This window comes from Phoenix dactylifera, unplaced genomic scaffold (assembly GCF_009389715.1).
Source record: "Phoenix dactylifera cultivar Barhee BC4 unplaced genomic scaffold, palm_55x_up_171113_PBpolish2nd_filt_p 000348F, whole genome shotgun sequence".
NCBI lineage: Eukaryota > Viridiplantae > Streptophyta > Magnoliopsida > Arecales > Arecaceae > Phoenix > Phoenix dactylifera.
In genome coordinates, this window is record NW_024067806.1 from 432383 (window position 1) to 455497 (window position 23115).

A 23115-nucleotide genomic window follows, 5' to 3' on the forward strand; every position below is an offset into this window, starting at 1 on the left:
CTTATGCATACATCATGAACCAAATTGCAAGTCAAACAGTTGATCTTAAGAGCCTCTAACTTAATGAAAAAGGGAGAGAATAACGTGTTGAATTTTCTTGAGTATCTCTTAGAAAATCTATTTTGAAATTCACTAATGAGATCTAATTGGCTTGCTCTTTAGAACTTCAATTTTGTGCCAATTCATATTTTTTATGTATCAAATTGTGCTTATTTTTGTTTGGGAATAAAAGAAAATCTTTAAAAGAACTCTAAATGATCTTTCAAAGCTTTGCATTTTATGTATGCTCTAAGATATATCATAAATTTCATGAATTCATATTTTGGTATTTGTGCCCCAATGCTCTTATTATCATAAAAGAACCTTGAAGTCATTAAGAATTAATGATCCAACATGATGATATGTCTTTCAAATATATAAGTTTTGATCTTTTACTCTGAAAATCAATTAAATTGCTCTCATGTTGATAAAATACTTAATAGATTGGGCAAAAGGTCTTAAATGAACAAGCTTTCATACTTATTAAAGAGAGGTTAGATTTCCACTCATGTGTTTCCTTGAATATCATTTGTGGTACTTCTTGTATTAACCTAAGGAAGATTCCACCTATACTTGATTAGAAAACTATCTGTGGTATCAAATTAGAAAACTTCTTGAAATCACATTCGATGTATTCTGCTCTGAAATTATCTTAATTGGCTCTGATTTATGCTCATTAATCTGATTCTAATATTATTGCCTTGAGTTTTATGATTCATATCCTTGCAATAATTTGACATGCAAATCAGAGTACAATAAGGGAAAGAAATATTTGAGTATTCTTATCTTTGTGCTTAATGTTTCACTATCTTTTTGATGTTGTCAAAAAGGGGGAGAAATATCTAAGTATATGCTCAATGCTTTATGTTTTGAATTGAATACAAATCAGCTTAAATTGAAATATGTTGATTGTGTTAAGCTGATTAAATCTAAAGCATTATCATGAAGTATGTTCTTAAATATATATCTTTTTACTTCATGCAACTTAGCTATGCATTACTTCTAGAACACAATATATCTTATATTGCATATACCCCAAGTTTTGTCATCATCAAAAAGGGGGAGACTGATGACCCAAGGATTGATTTTGATGATCACAAAACCTTGAAGTATAAATACTAATGTTTGTGTTGCAAGGAGAAAAATATTCATTTTGCAAGGAACATAGCAAGCTGGAAGAACACAAGAAGGCCTCCAAAGCTCTCAAGAAAAGTTGGAAGAAAGTTACACTTCATTGGCCCAAGTTTCAAGTTCAAAGGACTCAAGTTAGAAGAGCAAATTCAAAGAAAAATCCAAAAGAATAGTCCTCGAGTCGACTCCTGGATAGTACGAGTCGACTCCAGGGAGTAACAAGGCAGAAACACAGAGAAGCTATTTTGTACCCTGAGAGCCGAGTCGACTCCTGAGGAACTCGAGTCGACTCCAATGGTTGGCAGGTCGACTCCTAAGGAAGCAAGAGTCGACTCCCAGAGAAATATAAGGCAAAAAGTCAAAGAGCCAATTTCAGACACTGAGTGCCGAGTCGACTCCCGCAAAGCCCGAGTCGACTCCGAGACAGCGCTACACCAAAAGACAGAAGACAGTGTTTTTGTCTCTGAGACTCGAGTCGACTCCAAGACAGTTCGAGTCGACTCCAAGGCAGCGCTACTCCAAAAAGACAGAAGACTGTTTTTCGGATACTGAGAGCCGAGTCGACTCCGGAACAGTTCGAGTCGACTCCAAGACTGAACGAGCCAAAGACAGAAGACGGTATTTTCGTCTCTGAGAGGCGAGTCGACTCCCAGACAGCTCGAGTCGACTCCAAGGCAGCGCTACACCAAAATGGCAGAAGGCTGTGTTTCGGAAACTGAGAGTCGAGTCGACTCCGGAACAGTTCGAGTCGACTCCAAGACCAGACGAGCCAAAATACAGAGGATCAGTTTTCGGGCTCTGAGAGCCGAGTCGACTCCAAGAGAATCCGAGTCGACTCGAGGAAGAAAATCAAAAAGTATGTCCTCTGGATTCATGGGATGAGCCGACTCCGAAAATGCCAAGTCAGCTCCAGATGTTGGCGAGTCGACTCCGGGTTAAGTCGAGTCGACTCCCAGTCGAGGATGCACAATAATTCAAATTTGGAACAGTGGCCGAGTCGTCTCCAGTGAAGCACGAGTCGACTCCTGCAACAGGCGAGTCGACTCCTGATCGTGCGAGTCGACTCCGATCCCAACGGTAATATTGTCAGGAGGTGCAGACTGTGTCCAACGGCTCTATTTTTGTCTCTAACGGCTAGATTCTTGTTTCCACGCCATCTAAAGCTATAAAAACAAGAGGAGAGCTAGGGGAGAAGGCATGGAAGTGGGAGAGAATATTTAGGAAAGAGATTTCAAAGAGATTACAAGGAAAATCTCCCATAAGCACAAAAGGGCCACTCAAAGTGAAATAGAGAGAAGAAGAGCATCCAAGTGCATCCCAAAGCTTCCTCTTCATCCGTGTGCTGCCTCGGAAATCCTCTACTTCGTGCCAAATCAGAAGAGGGTCAAGTAAAGAAGAAGCCAAGCTCCTTCATCTTCAAATCTCGTTTGAGGGCTTCTCTTTACTCTCTTTGTTTATATTGTTATATTTGCTTGTTTAAGAAGCTTTGATTTGTTTTAAACCTTTATTTTAATATCTTGTAACTTGATTCAATCAAGGGATTGAATCAAGGGCTTAAGGTTTGTTGGTGAGCCAAAGGGAAAACCAACGGTGTTAGGTTTGTTGGTGAGCCTAGGATAAAACCAACGTGTAAGGGTTCGATTGTGATCCCGGGAAAACAATCGGGGTGGTTCTAGTCGGTGAGCCTGGGAAAACCGACCGAGTTCGTTGTGCGCTCGTAAAACAACAAGTTGGGTTGTGAGCTTGTAAAACAACCGGCTGTAATCTGTAGGATTATAGTGAAATTCCCAAGAGGTCTTGAGGAGTGGATGTAGGTGCTGGGGTGCACCGAACCACTATATGTTTGTTGTGTTTGTAATGCCTCTTGTCATTGTCTAACTAACTCACTTACTTACTTAGATAGATTGCTTGCTTAACGGTTATCCGCGCATCCTTTAGTTGCAAGCATATTCAATCAAGTCACATTCTACACATCAAACTGTTGCTAAGTTTGACTTTCACTGTGCATCCATACAACTTAGCATAATTAATCAAAAACTTTCAGAAGTAGGTTAAAAGTTTTAAAAGACCCAATTCACCCCACTCTTGGGTTGTATCTACTGGGCAACAGGGACCCCGCAAGGTATGGCCCGCACAGCGGCAGAACATGTCCAACATTCCACCCCCAACGCGATGCCTGGGTTTCGAACTCGAGACCTCTGGCTCTGATACCAATTGTCAGGATCAAGCGCTACCATTACACCAAAACCGACCGGTGTTAGTGAAGACGCAACTCTATTTCCTTAAACCCCACCACAAGCAGTGCCACGAGTCGACTCCGACCAGGCCTCGCCCACCCCGGACTCCGACCTGGCCTCGCCCACCCCGGACTCCGACCTAGCCTCGCCATGAGTTCAGGGACCCTCGGGTATAACCCACCTACTAACCAAGCCATCGCCGTTGGCAGGCGGCAGGACATGCTAACAGTGACCCTCCCTGTGCTGCTCAGGGACCCCGCAAGGTATGACCCGCACAGCGGCAGAATATGTCCAACAGATACACTTGGGCAAGAGTATAAGATCCTACTTCAGTAATGGAAAAACTCTACAAAGTCACTGTATTTGTCAGTAGCCATTGAGGTACGTTGCCCAAAGCTGGGAATAAATATCAAACATTTAGGAATGTCCATTCTTTTATGTGGAAAATATTTTGTCCATTTGGATAAATCCATAGAGCACTCATAGATAGATTGTGTCGATAGGTGATGGCAATGATTTCTCAACTATTCTTTATATTAAATATGTAACTACTTTTTAGGGTATGCCCCACTTATAACATAAGTTATATCACAAATAAGGGAAAATAATTAGGGGAGATTGAGATTTTTTTTTTTAATGTTTTACACATACAATGCATGTGCCCCTGTACCAGATGATAAGAGAGAGATTGCGAGGTCACCTTCCCATAACTTTTAGATTAGGGGTTGAGTTTACAAATTCATTTCCTTGTTATCAGAGAATGCAATAGTTATGTATCATATAACTTGTAAAAAGGTCACATAGCTTACGGTCTCATCACCTTATTGCTGTATCAAATTTGAGCGTGGACCGCATTATCCCGCTTCAGCTTCCAAGTATCAGTAAGGCCGCTACGCTGCTTGCAATCATCCGACAATCCCGGTTCAGCCTAATCCGGTCCCGACCTCGTCCATAAACCGCTTGATCACCGTCATCAACTCATCGACCGGCTCCGACGAAGCGCCAAAACAGAAAAATCCGTGCTGTTGCCCTTTGAACTCCACCAGCTTCACCCGCTTCCCCCAACCTTCAAACCTCTTCGCGTAGTCCACACCCCGATCCCTCAGCAGGTCGTTCTCGGCCACCACCACCAGCACCGGTTCCACCTCGACCGCCTCCAGGCTCGGGCTCTCCGGTCCGAACGGGTTCGCCAGTGGGTGGTCCCTGGTCCCGCCGGCTGGCAGCGACAGCCTCCAGTACCTGTCGTTCGCCTCCAAATTGAAGAACGCCTCCTTCGGGCACTGCGCCTCAGATCTCGTGCGCTGGATCCCACCAATGAACGGCATAATCAGAAGGAACCCGCGGATCTGGACCGGATGCAGCTCCGCCCGGCCGGCCGCTGAACCGAACCGCACGGCCAGGTGGTGGGCGATGTTCCCACCCGCGGATTCGCCGGAGATGAACACCCGGCCGAAGTCGGCCGCTTCGGCGAGCCAGGGATCTTGGTCGGGCGAGACGGCCTGGCGGCGGAGCCACTCCACGGCAGAGGCGCCGTCGTCGATGGCGGCGGGGAGGCGGTGCTCGGGGGCGAGGCGGTAGTCTGGGTTGACGACGACGGCGCGGAGCTCGGCGGCGAGGCGGAGGCAGCAGTTCTGGTTGGCGGACCAGGTGCAGGAGCCGAAACAGAAGCCGCCTACGTGGAAGTAGTAGAAGACAGGGAGCTTCAGGCCGTCGGAGGGGAGGCGATTGCGGGGTTTGTAGAGGCGGAGGTGGAGGTCGTGTGCGGCGTCGAACTGGACATCCTTCCACACAACGGTGCCGTCGTCGCGGACGGGGACGGGGACGGGAATGACGGGATTGGGGGATCGGAGGATGGATCCGTCGCTGAGGACTTGGAGGACGCCGAGGCAATCCTCGACCACGTGCGGAGGAGAAGGAGCGGATGACATGGTGGTGGTGGTGGTAATGGATGGGGTTTTGTTATGTGGGAACTATGAAGGCGGATGGTGAACTATGACGGGGTTTGAGGGGATGGAATATGATGGGTAGAGATTTCAGCAGAAGAGAAGTCTATGTAATGGTGTTTTGCGAACAGGTCAGTTACTTGAGAGAGTTATCCTTGACCAACGAAAGCTGGCTGGAAAGCTTAAATCGTTGACCACCATCTAGCCGCCACCTGCGTCAACGAAAGCAGAATCTTACTCCAGCGGCTACCTCACCACCTGCGTCATCTTATCTAGCCGCCACCTCACCACCTACGTCATCTTACTCTAGTTGATTCGCTGGGAAATGAACAGCTTGTTGATTGGCTATTCATTATGGTTTTAAAAATATTGGTCATGAGGAGATTGACGTTTACATTAAGAACTTAACATTTGGCTCTATTATCGTGACCGGTACTAACACCTTTTTACCACGTGGCCTCTTAGTTATGAAGTACTTATTTGGTATCAGATTTGGGTTCCTAGTATTATTCTTAATATATTAAATAATTCGTTAAAACATGCTATGCTAGTTATTTTGCATATCATGACGCACAAATTAGGAGGAAGCAGAAGGAGAGTTATTAAACTAGTAAGTGCCCATAGTTGTATAAACTAATAACTCAATAAATTGTTTTAGAAAATAAACATAGATACTTATTATTAACATGGGCATAAATAATCTTGGCTTTGATGTTGGCTTATGAAATGCTCTTTAGAATTATCTTTGAATTATTATGAAATGCTGTTTGGCGGCTTGATGGTTGTCCACCTTTGCTCAGCCTTTAGCAACCATTAGGTGGGCTTCCAACTCAGCTGCCTTCCACCTAGTCTCCTACAGCTCTAACTCTAGCTGCTCAACCTGGTACGAGAGCACCGTATAGTACTTATGCATCAAGGCAAGGAGGTTGGCATTCTACAAATACAAAAGAAGATGAGCTTGAGCAAAAACAAAACCACCATAGATTGAGAGCTTACTTTGACAACCATCTTGAATGCTATTGAGAAGAGGGTATGGAATGTGCAATCCAACAAATTGAGCCAATCTTGGGAAAAAGGATCTTATGCACCAACTCTTGGTTAATCCGAGAATCCTTCACCCCAGAGTCAGAGATCTTCACTGACCAGTGGGGTGTGTATTCCTTGAGCGTGGGCACGACAAGTTGAGAAGGAGGAGACCACAAAATTTCCACCTCAAGCAACTTCTGCATAGACCTCCAGAGAGGTTGGATAGGGTGGGATCTAAGCCTATATCTGCACAAAAAAGAAGCAAGTTAGATAGCTTATACTAACTATAGCTCATACAACAGAAGGAGAAAAAGGGTCATTACCCTTAGGCCTAGTTGGGCTCAGACCAGCATTTACTAGTGTCTGCTCGGCCAAAAGTTCCTGCACTTATGGATCCTCAGCTTGGCACAAAATGTCTAGTGCCTTCTGCCTCTTAATCATATAGAGTGGAAACCTAGTTCAAAGCATTTTTTTGTTCTTTTTTTTTTTTTTGGGGGGGGGGGGGGGGGGGCGCTAGATCATGCTGAAGTGCTAGGGTTGCTCAGACAACACAAAGAAATAGTGGCTCATCCAGCTATGGACCGAAGAGGGACTACCTTTGATTAGCTAGCAAACCTTCCAAGCTGAGAATTACCACCTGCTATGCTCAGAGGGGTGCTTTTTCAAAATTTTTCAACTCTAAAGAGCTCAATAGTGGGCTAGACACCATAAAAATTAGAGAAAGACAAGAACCCAACTATGATCCTTCAGGAGTTGGGGACCAGTTGAGTAGGCATTGATGGGGGAAAAAGTGGACCACCTCACACATACAATTAAAGCACTCGAATTCGACAGCAGGCGTAATCTCGATAAGTATGGCCTCGGCAAGCATGACTTCGGCAGGTATGACTTCAACAAGTATGACTTCGGCAGGCATGACCTTGGCACGCATGGTCTCGACTGAGTAAAGCCTGATTGACCTCGAGGTCAATGAAGACCTAGTCAGAAGTTGTGACCGACCCCGATTCCACCAACAGTCAAGCCGGTCCCCTAAAGAAGGGATCACCAAATCCTCCATATTTGGGATCAAATCCTGCAGTCTCTGCCACAACGGCTGTCAATAGTTGAATCCGCACAATCTCAACCGATCACCAGCAAGCCTGAAATCTCGTGCCATCTAAGGTAATTCATTTAACCCAAGATTTGCGCAATCACATCCGATTGCGTGTAACCGCTACACCTCCTCCTATAAAGATGGGGGACTCGGAGGAGAGGATCATCTTCTCCCCTTGCCAGAAAATATATCTCCATTAAAATATCTCAAGATCCCTCTCTCACTTAAGCATCAGAGTGTCTTCACCAGATCCTCCGGCCCAGGCTTCTTACAGGTCCGCCGGAGACAGCCGTCCGCCACCGTACCGCAGCAGAAGCTCTTCCTCCTCCTTAGATCGCGGTCACCTCCGGATCTGTTTTCTAGCAACAGTTGGCATTAGAAGAAGGGACCGAGTCGTGATCATGAGACTAAGGAGCAGAGGAGCTTCTAATGCCTCCAGACATCGCGCACCAAGCCCTGGCCGCTTGGTCCAGAGTCTACCATTGAGGCCTCCGGTAGATCAAGTTCCGCAAATCCAACCTGAACAGTTCGACGTGCTGGTGCAGCAAGTCCAAGCGCTAGCCACTACAGTCCAAAGTCTGCAACAGGTGGAGGCTCCTCTTGTTAGATGTATGCCCTAGAAGCCAATTTTTGGCTGACACATTATTAATTTTGGGACATAATTTGTATTTGACTTTATTATTGAATAAATAAAAGGCATCTTTTTCATTCATATTGATTATGTGTCTATGAATCGTCCAAATATTTATAAGATGATGATGCATATTCTTAAGAGTTAAGAATTTGAGCCATGCATCATTAGTAATTAATTTCTGAATGCTCCTGATCGATGGATCATCACGAGGGCGGTGATCGATCCGATGAGACCAGTGCACACATTACTTTCCTTATGGATGGACGAGACTCGAATCCACGGTGTGGGGACACTGAAGTAATAGTGCAGGTGCTTGTTAGAGAACAAGGGTACTGAGCGTGACCAATACAAGAAGTCACTTGGATGTCTATCCACTCGTCAGTGACTTGCTTGATGTTGCAGTAGTGTGACTGGTCCTTTGACCTGCGGTGCTTCGGCTACTCACAGTGAGGTTATTGTAGTTTGACTGCACACATACATGGTCTCTAGCCATATGGGTCCATGCAGTGTAGATTGGCCGCAGTAGGTTCACTGTAGGAGTAGGGTATGCACCTATAAGGAATCTATCGACCTTGATAGATAAGGAGAGATCCTATGTGATTTATAAGACTGAGTTCGTAAGACCTCGGCCGGGGCAATATGCACAGTGGAGAAAGAGTTTTCCACTCTCGAACTTAAGTCGAATAAATTTTCACATATGACAGACGATGGGGTTTGACGAGTTGTCCATGACCTCCGTCCTGTAGGGATCCACGATAGTAGGACTGTATCACATGATAACTGCACCTAGAGGTTCATCATTCTATTCTGCTGGGTAGCTACTACATGCTGCTAGGTGTCACTGGTGGATGGTGGGACTCATAGGAATTATCTTGATGATCGATAAACCCTAATAAGTAGAGTTGGAATCGTTCCAATCCATTGAAAGGAGTTTTCAATGATATTGTGATAGAGATCACAATCTATCTCACTATCGGTCAGAATAGAACCTATGGGGTCACACACACTAGAAGTATTGACCGATCCGATGGTTGAAAAGTGATTATGAATCACGAGTAATCAATTCAATTGATAATAAGTTGAAGAAGGAACAATGGGAATTGATTAATTGGACTTAAAACACAAATCCTACTTAGAGTAGGATTCCTAGAGTCCTAATTGGATTAGGACTGGGAATCCTATTTGGAGTAGGACTGAGATTCCTACTTGGAGTAGGATTCCTACAATCCTAATTAGATTAGGATTTTGAATTCATTTTTGGATTCCTACTTAGAATAGGATTCCTAGAAATCCTAATTGGATTAGGACTTCGGATTCAATTAGAGTCCTAATTGGATTAGGACTAAAATTAAATATGTCCTAATTTGGATTAGGGTTTCTTAAGTCACAATTAATTATTAATCTAACGAATCAATAAGACTCCTAATTGGATTAGGATTGAAAAGTTCAATTGAGTCAAAATTGATTTAAGTTCTAATTGGATTAGGACTTACCTAGATTGGATCCAAATTGGTTCACCCTTGGGCTAAGCCTAATTGGATTAGGACTTGACCACATTAGGGCATTGCAAACCCTACTTAATGTGGATTAGGGTTTACCATGAGGAGGGGCGTACGCCCCTCCCCTTTCCATGTGGTGAGGGATGAAGAGAGGGGGCCGGCGCCCCCTCTTAGGAAATAACTCTAGGACTCCTAAATTGTAGGAGCCCTAGATGGCTATAAAAAGGGAGCAAAGGGGCCGACGCCCTAATCAAGTTAAATCCTCTCCCTTCCAAGCCGTGGCCTCCCTCTCCTCCTCCTTGGTTCAGCCGCAAGCAAAGGAAAGAAAAAGGAAGCCATTGACGGCCTCCTCCTCCTCTCTTCCTCCTTCCAACGCAGGGAAAAGGAAGTAGGCTGCAAGGGCTTTGATTCTTCTTCAAGTTTCATCCTTCTTCTTCCTCCTCCCAAGCACAATCAAGGGTTGATTGAAAGGAAGGAAATCAGCCATCAAAAGAAGTCTTTGCAAGGGAGCTAGCACCCCGGAAAGACAAGAAAGCTTGGATCGGTTCCTACTTCGTGTGGATACCCGTAGAGGCCGGACACTTGAACGGCTTCAAGCGAACCTTCTTCCAAAACCACGAACTTCAGTTTGCGGTGATCATCTACCCGCACAAGGTGAAGATCTGATCTTCTAATTAGTCTAAAAGATTTTTAATCCTTATCTATCTACGAACGGTTCATGAAACAACGTTCATGAGATGAACGTCGATCCCGCACTTGCCTCTTCCGCTGCCATCTGATTTTTTTTGAATTATCAGCGGCATGGGCGGGGTTCCCAACAGTGGTATCAGAGCCTAGGCATCGTAGATTAAGGTAAGGATTAATTATTAATAGGCTTATTAGATCTGAAAATTGAATGATCATGCATGCTGAAAATTTTCTGCATGCAGATTTTTTCTAGGGTGCTGATTTTTACATGCTGATTTTTATGTGATAAAAAGATGATTCTAATTGCATTGTTAATGGGATTACAAAGTTTAGAATCATGATTAGCATGATCAGCAACCTATGTCATAAGATAATCAATTAGTTTTCAGATCTGAAAGGTATAATTGTTGCATGCGGTGATGATCATAGGATTCAAACCCTTTTGGTATTAAATGTAAAGACCTACGATGTGATCTGCAATGTTATGTAATTTTTCAGATGCTTGCATGCATCTTATTTAATATTTTGAGAGGCCTGCGTGCCTACTAAAAGGGAGATGTAATTTATTTTTATTTTTATTTTATATCTGGTTGTATTTCTGTGATGTGATGTACGTCAACGATCAAGTCGAAGATGATGCATGAGATGAGCAGGGGTCTAAGCGGTTGATGGCGATTGGATCAAGAGTTGGTCAAGGATCGAATTAAGGAGGCTTGGAACCAATTCAAGAGTTGAAGACCAGTTGATCGATTGACGTGAATGTGCTTGTAATACGACCTAACTAAAATCCATGATCATCACCTATTTAAAGTTTAGCTTTAATTATTGCTGCGATTATAACTGCCTGCAATGTGTCGTTTGCATGTGATGTGAATGAGAGTCGGGTAGATAGGTTTACATGTGATGTAGCAAACCCAATTGAGACCTAAATTAAAACCTCCTCAATCAAGTCGAGAGTGAACCGATATGAGCAAGTCATATTAGATTAATTGATCTAATTAGTGTCTAGAAAAGCATGAAAGGTGGTTACTTAATTAGGACCTTACTCTCTGAGTAATGGGAGCCTCCCACCTGCTTACCTGGCCATGTTCGATTACCTCTTATGAAGAGCTCAAGTTGCAAACACTAAGACCTGATTAACCAATATTAAGTCAATAGGTCTTCCACTATAGTAGAGCTGCTAAGGTCTTTCTGATGTTGATTTGTCTCGGCTGGACACAGTGGGCAAGTTGCATCGGGGGACTGGACCTCTCTATAGACATGAGATGTTGTAGGATAAAGGTGGGGTTGGGCACCAATAACTGTTAGGTGAGGACCCAATGACGACTTTATTCCTACGGTTATACGGTGGGTCAGACTTAACTAAGAAATGGGACCAATAACTGTTAGGTGAGGTTTTCATGGCTTAGAGACCAAGTTGCACTGCAACATGCTTGAGAAGCATTGTACAAGAGTTGTACATTCATCAATCTATGTGTCACCAATAACTGTTAGGTGAGGTGGCATGTAAATCGGTGGAACCACAGTACCCACTAGAAACCCTAGTCGTGTAGGATTTCCGTTTTCCTACCAGGGGAGTTTGAGGAATTCGAGAAAATAGTGGGAGGTACATTCGTTCTAAAAGTCCTTAGAACAGATTAAGGATCAAGTACAAAAGTCTAACTAGAATCTTTACTCTCTGCAGATCATAATGTCAGCCTCAAACCCTTTGACCCGTATTCTTGAGACCAACCGATTGACTGGTACAAATTACAAGGACTGGCTTAGAAATCTCAAAATTATTTTGAGCTGTGAGAAAATAGGCTACATACTCGATTCAGATATCCCCACACTACCAGCACGTCCTACTGATGTTCAGCGACAGATGCATCAAAAGTGGATGGATGATGACATTAGAGTCAAGTGCTATATGATGGCATCCATGTCCAATGAACTCCAATGCCAGCATGAGAATCTCAAGATTGCTAGGGATATACTAGCACACCTACAAGAGTTGTATGGTGAGCAGAGTCGCACAGCTCGTTTTGAAGTGTCCAAGAGGCTCTTCAAGACAAAGATGCGCGAAGGGCAGTCCGTCCATGATCACGGTCTGACTATGATCAAGGACCTTGAGGAGCTTGAGAAGCTCGGTATGAACATGCACAAGGAATTGCAAGTTGATCTGATCCTTCAATCCCTTCCTGATTCATTTGGTCAGTTTATAGTAAACTACCACATGAATAAGATTGAACTGATAAATATGTTGGTAACTGCTGAGGGAGCCTTGAAAGGTTCAAGGGGCAATGTCCTTACTGTTGAGTTGACTTCTGGTTCCAAAAGAAAGTCTGCTTGGAAGAAAAAAAAGCCTGCTAAGAAGCAGAAGAAAGACAAGAAGCCAAAGAAGGAAGTTCAAAAGAAAAAGGCTAATGACAAAGAAAAATGTTTTCACTGCAATGTCAACGGCCACTGGAAGAGAAACTGTCCTTCATACCTCGAGAGCCTGAAGAACAAGAAAGGTGACACACCTTCAGAAGGTATAGACTTGCTCATAATTGAAACTAATCTAACAGTTTCTTCTACTTCTAGTTGGGTTATAGATTCTGGTTCTAGTGCTCATCTATGCACTACCATGCAGGGTCTAAAGGAAAGTAGAAGGCTGGCGGAAGGTGCAGTAACCCTTCGGGTTGGCAACGGGGCAAAAGTTGCTGCTGTGGCTGTGGGCACCTTCCATCTGCGACTACCGTCTGATTTTAGTTTATTACTTAGAGACTGCTATTATGTACCTGCTGCTAGCAGAAATTTAATTTCTGTTTCATGTCTAGCACAGAAAGGTCATGTTTTTACATTTGATAAAGACTGCTGTTCTATTTATTTCAGAAATAAAATAGTCGCACGTTGTTTTATGATTGACAGTCTCTATCATTTGCATATGGATGTATCTATAAATGTGTCTGAGCAAGAAGTGAGTGCCAAAGGATCCAAAAGATCCAGGGATGAGATAAGCCAAAAGTATTTGTGGCACCTCAGGCTTGGCCATATTGGAGAGGACAGAATGAACAAAATGGATAAAGATGGGCCTCTTGGCTCATTGACTTCCGAGTCATATCCAGTTTGCGAGTCCCGTCTTCAAGAAAAAATGGCCAGATTGCCCTTTGTAGGACATGGGGAGAGGACCACTGAAATACTTACCCTGGTACATACAGATGTATGTGGCCCATTCGATGTGCTAGCCAGGGGACGTTATTCATACTTCATTACCTTTACCGATGATTATTCACGGTATGGGTATGTGTATCTTATGAGACACAAATCTGAATCTTTCGAAAAGTTCAAAGAGTTCAGAAATGAAGTAGAAAAATAAACTGGAAAACCCCTTAAGGCTCTTCGATCAGATCGAGGAGGAGAATACCTTAGTGAAAAATTCCGGGACTATCTCAAAGACAATGGCATAGTCTCACAATGTACTCCTCCGGGTACACCTCAACTCAACGGGGTGTCAAAGAGGAGAAATCGGACTCTATTGGATATGGTCCGGTCCATGATGAGCTTCACTGATCTACCGATGTTTCTTTGGGGAGATGCCTTACTTACCGCAGTATATCTACTGAATAGGGTTTCCTCTAAATCCGTTCCTACCACACCGTATGAGATATGGCATGGAAAGAAACCAAGTCTTGGTCATCTCAAGATTTGGGGATGTCCGGCCCACGTCAAAAGACTACAGGCGGACAAACTAGAGGCTAGGACCATAAGTGCTCATTTTATAGGATATCCTAAAGAGTCATTAGGATACAATTTTTACATCTCAGAGGATCACAATGTGTTTGTGAGCCGTCATGCCATCTTCTTGGAAAATCAGTTTATCCTTGACAGAGGCAGTGGGAGAAAAATTGAGCTTGAAGAGAAAGTCTCTGAAAAGCAACGAGTCATGGATCCTATCAAACCCATTATTAATACAGAGCCAGTACACGATGTCCCTCAACCACCTCGCAGATCAAGTAGGGTCTCCCATCCTCCCGATAGATACTTAGGTATACTAGAAGAGGATACTGAGGAAATGTTGCTTGTGGGAGATAGGGATCACATACAGGATCCCAAAATCTACAACGAGGCGATATCTGATATCGATTCCAAGAAATGGTTGGAAGCTATGAAGTCAGAATTAGACTCCATGCATTCCAACCAAGTCTGGACCTCAGTAGATCCACCAGAAGGTATTGTACCTATTGGATGTAAATGGATCTACAAAAGGAAGATAGGTTCGGATGGAAAGGTAGAGACCTATAAAGCAAGGCTGGTGGCGAAAGGATATAGTCAACGCGGAGGCATTGACTATCAGGAGACCTTTTCACCTGTAGCCATGCTAAAATCCATCCGAACATTGCTTGCCATTGCAGCATTTCATGATTATGAAATCTAGCAGATGGATGTGAAAACTGCTTTCCTAAATGGATATCTTGAAGAAGATATCTATATGGAACAGCCTTTGGGTTTCACTTTCAGTGACGGAGATCATAAGGTCTGCAAGCTGCAAAGGTCCATTTATGGACTAAAACAAGCATCTCGGAGTTGGAACACTCGTTTCGATGACGCAATCAAAACGTTTGATTTCATCAAAAACGTTTGATTTCATCAAAACGAAGAGGAACCGTGTGTTTACAAAAAGGCTAGTGGGAGCGCTGTCGTATTTCTCGTACTGTACATGGACGACATCCTCCTGATAGGAAATGATATTCCCATGCTAACCTCGGTCAAGGTCTGGTTGTCAAAAGAATTCTCCATGAAAGACCTTGAGGAAGCATCCTATATTTTGGAAATTAAGGTCTATAGAGATAGATCTAAAAGGATGCTTGGCTTATCACAGAAGATGTACATAGAGGAAGTGCTGAAAAGGTTCAGCATGGAAAACTCTAAAAGGGGTCTCTTACCCCTAAGACATGGAATTCATCTCTCCAAGAAGATGTGCCCCAACACATCTGAAGAGATTCAACGCATGAGCAAGATCCCTTATGCATCGGCAATAGGGAGCCTCATGTATGCCATGCTATGTACACGACCTGATATAGTTCTTGCTGTGAGTGTCACAAGCAGATATCAGTCGAATCCAGGTGAAGAACACTGGACAGCTGTGAAGAATATTCTTAAGTACTTGAGAAGAACTAAAGATTTATTCTTGGTCTTTGGAGGATCATCAGAGTTGAAGGTAGAAGGATACATAGATTCAGACTTCATGACTGATATCGATGATAGGAAGTCAACATCTGGATATGTATTCTTGTGCAATGGTGGTACGGTGAATTGGAAGAGTTCTAAACAACCGATCATTGCTGATTCTACTATGGAAGCTGAATACATCGCCGCCTCTGAAGCTGCTAAGGAAGGCTTCTGGTTCAAGAAATACATTGCGGAATTGAATGTAATGTCATCAGATGCCATAACACTCTATTGCGATAATAATGGCGCCATAGTTCTTGCTAAGGAGCCAAGGTCTCATTAGAAGTCCAAGCACATAGAGCGGCGCTTCCACCTCATACGCGACTATGTTGAGAAGAAGTATATCGAAGTGCAGAGAGTAGACTCCGCGGACAACGTGGCAGACCCATTCACTAAACAGCTAAGTCAGCAAAAGACTGAAGCCCACCTTGAGAAGATGGGACTAAGATATATGATTGATTGGCTTTAGTGCAAGTGAGAGATTGTTAGATGTATGCCCTAGAAGCCAATTTTTGGCTGACACATTATTAATTCTGGAACATAATTTGTATTTGACTTTATTATTGAATAAATAAAAGGCATCTTTTTCATTCATATTGATTATGTGTCTATGAATCGTCCAAGAATTAATAAGATGATGATGCATATTCTTAAGAGTTAAGAATTTGAGCCATGCATCATTAGTAATTAATTTCTGAATGCTCCTGATCGATGGATCATCACGAGGGCGGTGATCGATCCGATGAGATCAGTGCACACATTATTTTTCTTATGGATGGACGAGACTCAAGTCCACGGTGTGGGGACACTGAAGTAATAGTGCAGGTGCTTGTTAGAGAACAAGGGTACTGAGCGTGACCAATACAAGAAGTCACTTGGATGTCTATCCACTCGTCAGTGACTTGCTTGATGTTGCAGTAGTGTGACTGGTCCTTTGACCTGCGGTGCTTCGGCTACTCACAGTGAGGTTATTATAGTTTGACTGCACACATACATGGTCTCTAGCCATATGGGTCCATGCAGTGTAGATTGGCTGCAGTAGGTTCACTGTAGGAGTAGGGTATGCACCTATAAGGAATCTATCGACCTTGATAGATAAGGAGAGATCCTATGTGATTTATAAGACTGAGTTCGTAAGACCTCGGCCGGGGCAATATGCACAGTGGAGAAAGAGTTTTCCACTCTCGAACTTAAGTCGAATAAATCTTCACATATGACAGACGATGGGATTTGACGAGTTGTCTATGACCTCTGTCCTGTAGGGATCCACGATAGTAGGACTGTATCACATGATAACTGCACCTAGAGGTTCATCATTCTATTCCGCTGGGTAGCCACTACATGCTGCTAGGTGTCACTGGTGGAAGGTGGGACTCATAGGGATTATCTTGATGATCGATAAACCCTAATAAGTAGAGTTGGAATCGTTCCAATCTATTGAAAGGAGTTTTCAATGATATTGTGATAGACATCACAATATATCTCACTACCAGTCAGAATAGAACCTATGGGGTCACACACACTAGAAGTATTGACCGATCCGATGGTTGAAAAGTGATTATGAATCACGAGTAATCAATTCAATTGATAATAAGTTGAAGAAGGAATAATGAAAATTGATTAATTGGACTTAAAACACAAATCCTACTTAGAGTAGGATTCCAAGAGTCCTAATTGGATTAGGACTGGGAATCCTATTTGGAGTAGGACTGGAATTCCTACTTGGAGTAGGATTCCTACAATCCTAATTAGATTAGGATTTTGAATTCATTTTTGGATTCCTACTTAGAATAGGATTCCTAGAAATCCTAATTGGATTAGGACTTCGGATTCAATTAGAGTCCTAATTGGATTAGAACTAAAATTAAATATGTCCTAATTTGGATTAGGGTTTCTTAAGTCACAATTAATTATTAATCTAATGAATCAATAAGATTCCTAATTGAATTAGGATTGAAGAGTTCAATTGAGTCAAAATTGATTTAAATTCTAATTGGATTAGGACTTACCTAGATTGGATCCAAATTGGTTCACCCTTGGGCTAAGCCTAATTGGATTAGGACTTGACCACATTAGGGCATTGCAAACCCTACTTAATGTGGATTAGGGTTTACCATGAGGAGGGGCGTACGCCCCTCCCCTTTCCATGTGGTGAGGGATGAAGAGAGGGGGCCGGCGCCCCCTCTTAGGAAATAACTCTAGGACTCCTAATTGTAGGAGCCCTAGATGGCTATAAAAAGGAAGCAAAGGGGCCGGCGCCCTAATCAAGTTAAATCCTCTCCCTTCCAAGCCGTGGCCTCCCCTCTCCTCCTCCTTGGTTCAGCCGCAAGCAAAGAGAAGAAAAAGGAAAGCCATTGGCGGCCTCCTCCTCCTCTCTTCCTCCTTCCAACGCAGGGAAAAGGAAGTAGGCTGCAAGGGCTTTTGATTCTTCTTCAAGTTTCATCCTTCTTCTTCCTCCTCCCAAGCACAATCAAGGGTTGATTGAAAGGAAGGAAATCAGCCATCAAAAGAAGTCTTTGCAAGGGAGCTAGCACCCCGGAAAGACAAGAAAGCTTGGATCGGTTCCTACTTCATGTGGGATACCCGTAGAGGGCCGGACACTTGAACGGCTTCAAGCGAACCTTCTTCCAAAACCACGAACTTCAGTTTGCAGTGATCATCTACCCGCACAAGGTGAAGATCTGATCTTCTATTAGGTCTAAAAGGTTTTTATCCTTATCTATCTACGAACGGTTTTTGAAACACGTTCAATGTGAATGAACGTCGATCTCGCACACGCCTCTTCCGCTGCCATCTGATTTTATTTTTGAAATATCAGCGGCATGGGCGGGGGTCCGTAACACCTCTTGTACCGCCTCCACAAGTTCACATTCGATCGGCCACTCCCTCCAGATGGGCTGTGAGGATGATAGTGTTATTCGATGATTAACCACAACAATTGAGAGAATATTAGATAATAATATGACTTAACTTGATACACACTAAATGAACACCACATTCTTGATACATTGAAAAAATGAGATCAAGACGAACTTCCAATGCATTAACAACGAGATAAAAATGTAATAAGAAAATGATAGGAGAGTCTTTAAATTTAATTCAACAAAGTTTCAAATAAAATATACTCTTAAGGGCAAAACAAGTAATTTTCATTATTAAGGTATGAAAGTCCTACCATAGGATACACTCAAAATTACATTGAAGTATGTTCTATTGATTATATGAATCATTCTAAACCTTAAGATTGCAGGAAACTGTGAGTTGAGTCGACCCCAGAAGAAAGTGGAGTCGACTCTGGCACATTTTGAAACCATCTGGGCACATCCCTTGGAAAAATGGCTCAGATGAACAGTAAGTGGAGTTGACCCCAAGTTTTCTTGAATCGACCCCAAGAGAGGAGCCGACCCCAAGAAAGTATGAGTCGATCCCAGTGAAAATGCCGGAAAATAAAATTTCTGTAGTTTCTAAGAAGGCCGACTCCACTGTAGCAGGGGTCGACCCCAGAGAAGCTCGAGTCGACCCAAGTGAATATTGAGTCGACCCCAAGGATGATGAACAGTAACTTGAGTCGACCCCAGAAAAGCTTGAGTTGGCCTCAGCACGGCAAGGGTATAACGGCTAGTTCTACAGAATGCTTTTTGAGCTTCCCAACAGCTAGTAACGGCTAGTTTTTCAATCTAACTAATGAGAAGTAACCAATAGAGGTTGAAAAGTATTTAAAAAGACCACTATTCATCAGAGGAAGGGATCTTTTTGCAAGAAATCAATAGAGCATTCAAGTTAAAGCAAGCCCTAGCGTTCTTCTTCAAGTTGCTTCATTCAAATTCAAAAAGGAAGGTGGTTGAGCAATCTGAAAATGCATTCAACAGCTCCACCAACCCATTGTGAAATGAAGTAACCTGAGTAAAGAAGAGAAGAGCATCCTCAAAGCGATAACTATTTCTCATCTCTTCTTTTAGTTCATATTTGTTATATTTGCTCATTTAGGAGCTTTAAACTTCTTTCTTTTTTAAATCTCTTGTAAGGTTTGTTGGTGAGCCCGTAAAACCAACGGTGTAGGTTGTTGGTGAGCCCACAAAACCACATAATTTTTTGGTGATCCCAGAAAACCAAAAGTGTAAAGGTTTTTGGATTGTGAGCCTGGAAAACAATCCCAACTGTAATCCGCGGGATTATAGTGAATTCCCAAGGGGACGCTTGGAAAGTGGACGTAGGTGCTTAAGAGAGCACCGAACCACTATACTTCTTGTGTGTATGCCTTGTGTGTCTTCTTACTTTCACTACACGCACTTATTTAGCATTAAACTAAACGATTCATTCATCTATCAATTTTATTAAGGGACTAAAAATTTAGAAAAACCAATTCAGCCCCCCCTCTTAGCTTGTCACCTTGGGCAACAAGTGGTATCAGAGTAAGGTGCTCTCATAGTATTTGTTGGTCTCACGATCAAGAGTTAAAGATTATGGCAACCCAAGTAGGATGTTCTATAAGTGAGGGACAATCCACAAATTGACCTTCTTTATTTAATGGTACAAATTACACATACTGGAAAGCTAGAATGAGGATATTTATTCAAGCCCTAGATTATGATTTGTGGAATATCATAACTAGAGGACCACACATACCACAATTAGCATAGAGGGCATAATCATTTCTAAACCTGAATTAGATTGGAATGATAGTGATAAAAGACTAGCGCAATTAAACGCTAAAGCAATTAATATACTTTACTGCTCATTAGATGTAAATGAATTCAATAGAATATCTACATGCACCTCCGCCAAAGAAATTTGGGATAAACTAGAGATCACACATGAAGGAATCAATCAGGTTAAAGAGTCAAAAATAAATATGTTAGTACAGAGGTATGAATTGTTTTAAAATGGAGTCCACAGAGTCCATAACTAAAATGTTCACTCGATTCACGGAAATCATAAATGGAGTAAAGAGTTTAGGCAAATCTTATTCTAACTCTGAATTGGTGCGAAAAATTTTTAGGTCTCTACCAAGAGTTTGGGAGGCCAAGGTAACCGCAATTCAAGAAGCAAAGGATCTCAACACACTACAATTGGAAGAGCTTCTAGGATCACTCATGACCCATGAGTTGACTATGAAGCAAAATTCAGAAGAAGAGGTCAAGAAAAGGAAAAGCATTGCCTTGAAGTCCACGACTTCAAAACAAGACATTGAATCAGAGGAGTCTGATGATGAGGAGGAATATGATGAAGAAGGAATGGCCATGCTCGTGAGAAAATTCAGAAAATTCATGAGAGGCAAGAAGAAATTCCATAAAAGGAAGCCCTTCCTCAAAGGCAGCTCAAGCAAGGAAAAGAGAAAGAACAAAAAAAAAGAAAAAAAAAAGTGCCAATTTGCTATGAGTGTAAGAAGCTCGGGCACTTCAAGATAGATTGTCCTGAATTGAAATGGATGGCTAGAAAACTTAAAAAGAAGATTCTCATGGCTGAATGGAGTGAAAGTGAGGAATCAAGCTCAGAAGAGGAAGAGCAACATGAAACGGCTCAAATCTGCTACATGGCCAATGATGATGAGGTAGATTCTGAACTTGAGTGTGATTTTACAGTAGAAGAACTACATTGATGCATTTTTTGATCTTATGAAAAAAGCACAAGAAGCTAATCAATAAAAATAAAATTCTAAACGATGAAAACCAATCTCTTATGAAAGAAAAGCCTGAAACTATCTAATGACTATGAAATACTAAGTAGGAAGTTCACCAATGAAACTAAAAGTCTAACTACTGAAAATTTTAAACTAAAAAAAGATACAGAAAAATATAAATCCTTAGTGGACAAATTCACGCTTAGCTCAACTAAATTAAATATGATTCTTGATAGTCAAAAAGCTGTATATGATAAAGCAGGATTAGGATATAAAACAAATAGAAAGCAAAAATACTTAAAGAACATATTTGTTAAAAGCCATCCACTTTTATCATTAGAAAAGGACATATCATTGGAAAGGGTAAAATTCGTATTACTCCATCCACTTTTATAGAAAATATTTTATTAATTAATGGTTTAAAACATAACTTACTTAGCATAAGTCAATTTTGTGATAAAGGTCTTAAAGTCACATTTGAAGCCTCAGTATGCATAATCACAAATCCTAAAGATAATAGCATTGTACTTATGGGACATAGGCATGGAAACATTTATATGGTAGATCTTCATGACTTAGCCAAGAAAATGGATTATGCTTAATCACTAATGAAGAAAAGAAAAATGAAACAAGTTGGCTTTGGCACCGTAGACTAGGACATGCTAGTATGGACTTAATATCAAAACTAGTCAAAAAGGATTGATAAAAGATGTGCCAAAATTGATTTTTGAAAAAGACAAAATCTGTGGACCATGCTCATTAGGAAAGCAAACAAAATCATCTTTCAAATCAAAAGAATGTAGTATCAACCACTAGGCCTTTTGAACTCATACACATGGATCTATTTGGACCTACTAGAACTACAAGTCTAGGAGCGAAAAAGTATGGACTAGTTATAATAGATGATTTCTCAAGATATACATGGGTTTCATTTCTTGCACATAAGAATGAAGCATTTTCAGCATTTTTGAAATATTATAAAATATATCTAACTGAAAGAAGCTCACCTTAATTGCAATTCGAAGTAATCATGGAAATGAATTTGAAAATCAACACTTTGAAGAATTCTGTAATGAAAATAAAATTTTACATCAATTTTTAGCACCTAGAACGCCTCAACAAAATGGGGATTGTTGGAAAAGAAAAAATAGGACCTTGGCAGACATGGCACGCACGATGTTGTGTAAGTCAATCTTTCAAAGTACTTTTGGGCTGAAGCTATAAATACTGCTTGCCATATTTTAAATCGTATTTTAATACATCCTATAACAAAAAAATTCCTTATGAACTTTGGAAGAATAAGAAACCAACTGCCAAATATTTTAGAGTATTTAGGTGTAGATGTTTTATTTTAAACAATGGCAAGGAGGATCTTAAGCAAATTTGATGCCAAGTCAGATGAGGGTATCTTCTTAGGATACTCTACTTCTAGCAGGGCGTACAGAGTATTCAACAAAAGAAACTCTTATAGTTGAAGAGTTAATTAATGTTATTTTTGATGAGTCTGATAGTGAGTCTCCTAGGAGAGAAAGTACTCTTGATGATGGATGCAGGAATTATTGAGTTTGAAAAGCCTGAATCTTAATGATGTGCCAAATCAAGAAAATGTAGATGAAAAGGAAAAGGAAGATGATCGTGTGCCACCACAATCTCAAGATTTGCCGAAGAAATGGAGGTACGGCACATGGACACCCCAAAGACTTAATTATTGGTGATCCATCTCAAGGGATAAGAACTCGATACTCTCTTGGAAATTTGAATGACTATCTTTCTTTTGTTTCACAAAATGGAACCTAAAACTTATGAAGAAGCTGAGAATGACATAAATTGGAGTAATGCTATGCCAAGAAGAATTAAATCAATTTAAAAGAAGCAATGTATGGACATAAACTAAGAGACTAAAGCATAATTTCTGTAATTGGGAACAAAACAGGTTTTAGAAATAAATTAGATGGAAAATGGGGTAGTTATAAGAAATAAAAAGCTAAGGAATACAATTAAGAAGAAAGGATA

The 23115-nt window shown here is 41.7% G+C and overlaps 1 protein-coding gene across 1 annotated transcript; it reads right to left on the minus strand.

The window, feature by feature from the left end:
* Window positions 1–4107: 4107 nt before the first annotated feature.
* On the minus strand, window positions 4108–5478 carry LOC103698834 (probable carboxylesterase 15). Its single transcript, XM_008780887.4, has one exon. It carries the CDS (start codon window positions 5333–5335, stop codon window positions 4331–4333), a length of 1005 nt encoding a protein of 334 aa, XP_008779109.2. The 5' UTR covers window positions 5336–5478; the 3' UTR covers window positions 4108–4330.
* Between the last annotated feature and the right edge of the window lie 17637 nt (window positions 5479–23115).

Excerpts from the sequence above, each read along its gene's own strand:
- LOC103698834 (XM_008780887.4), bottom strand. The coding sequence starts at position 5,335 with ATGTCATCCGCTCCTTCTCCTCCGCACGTGGTCGAGGATTGCCTCGGC.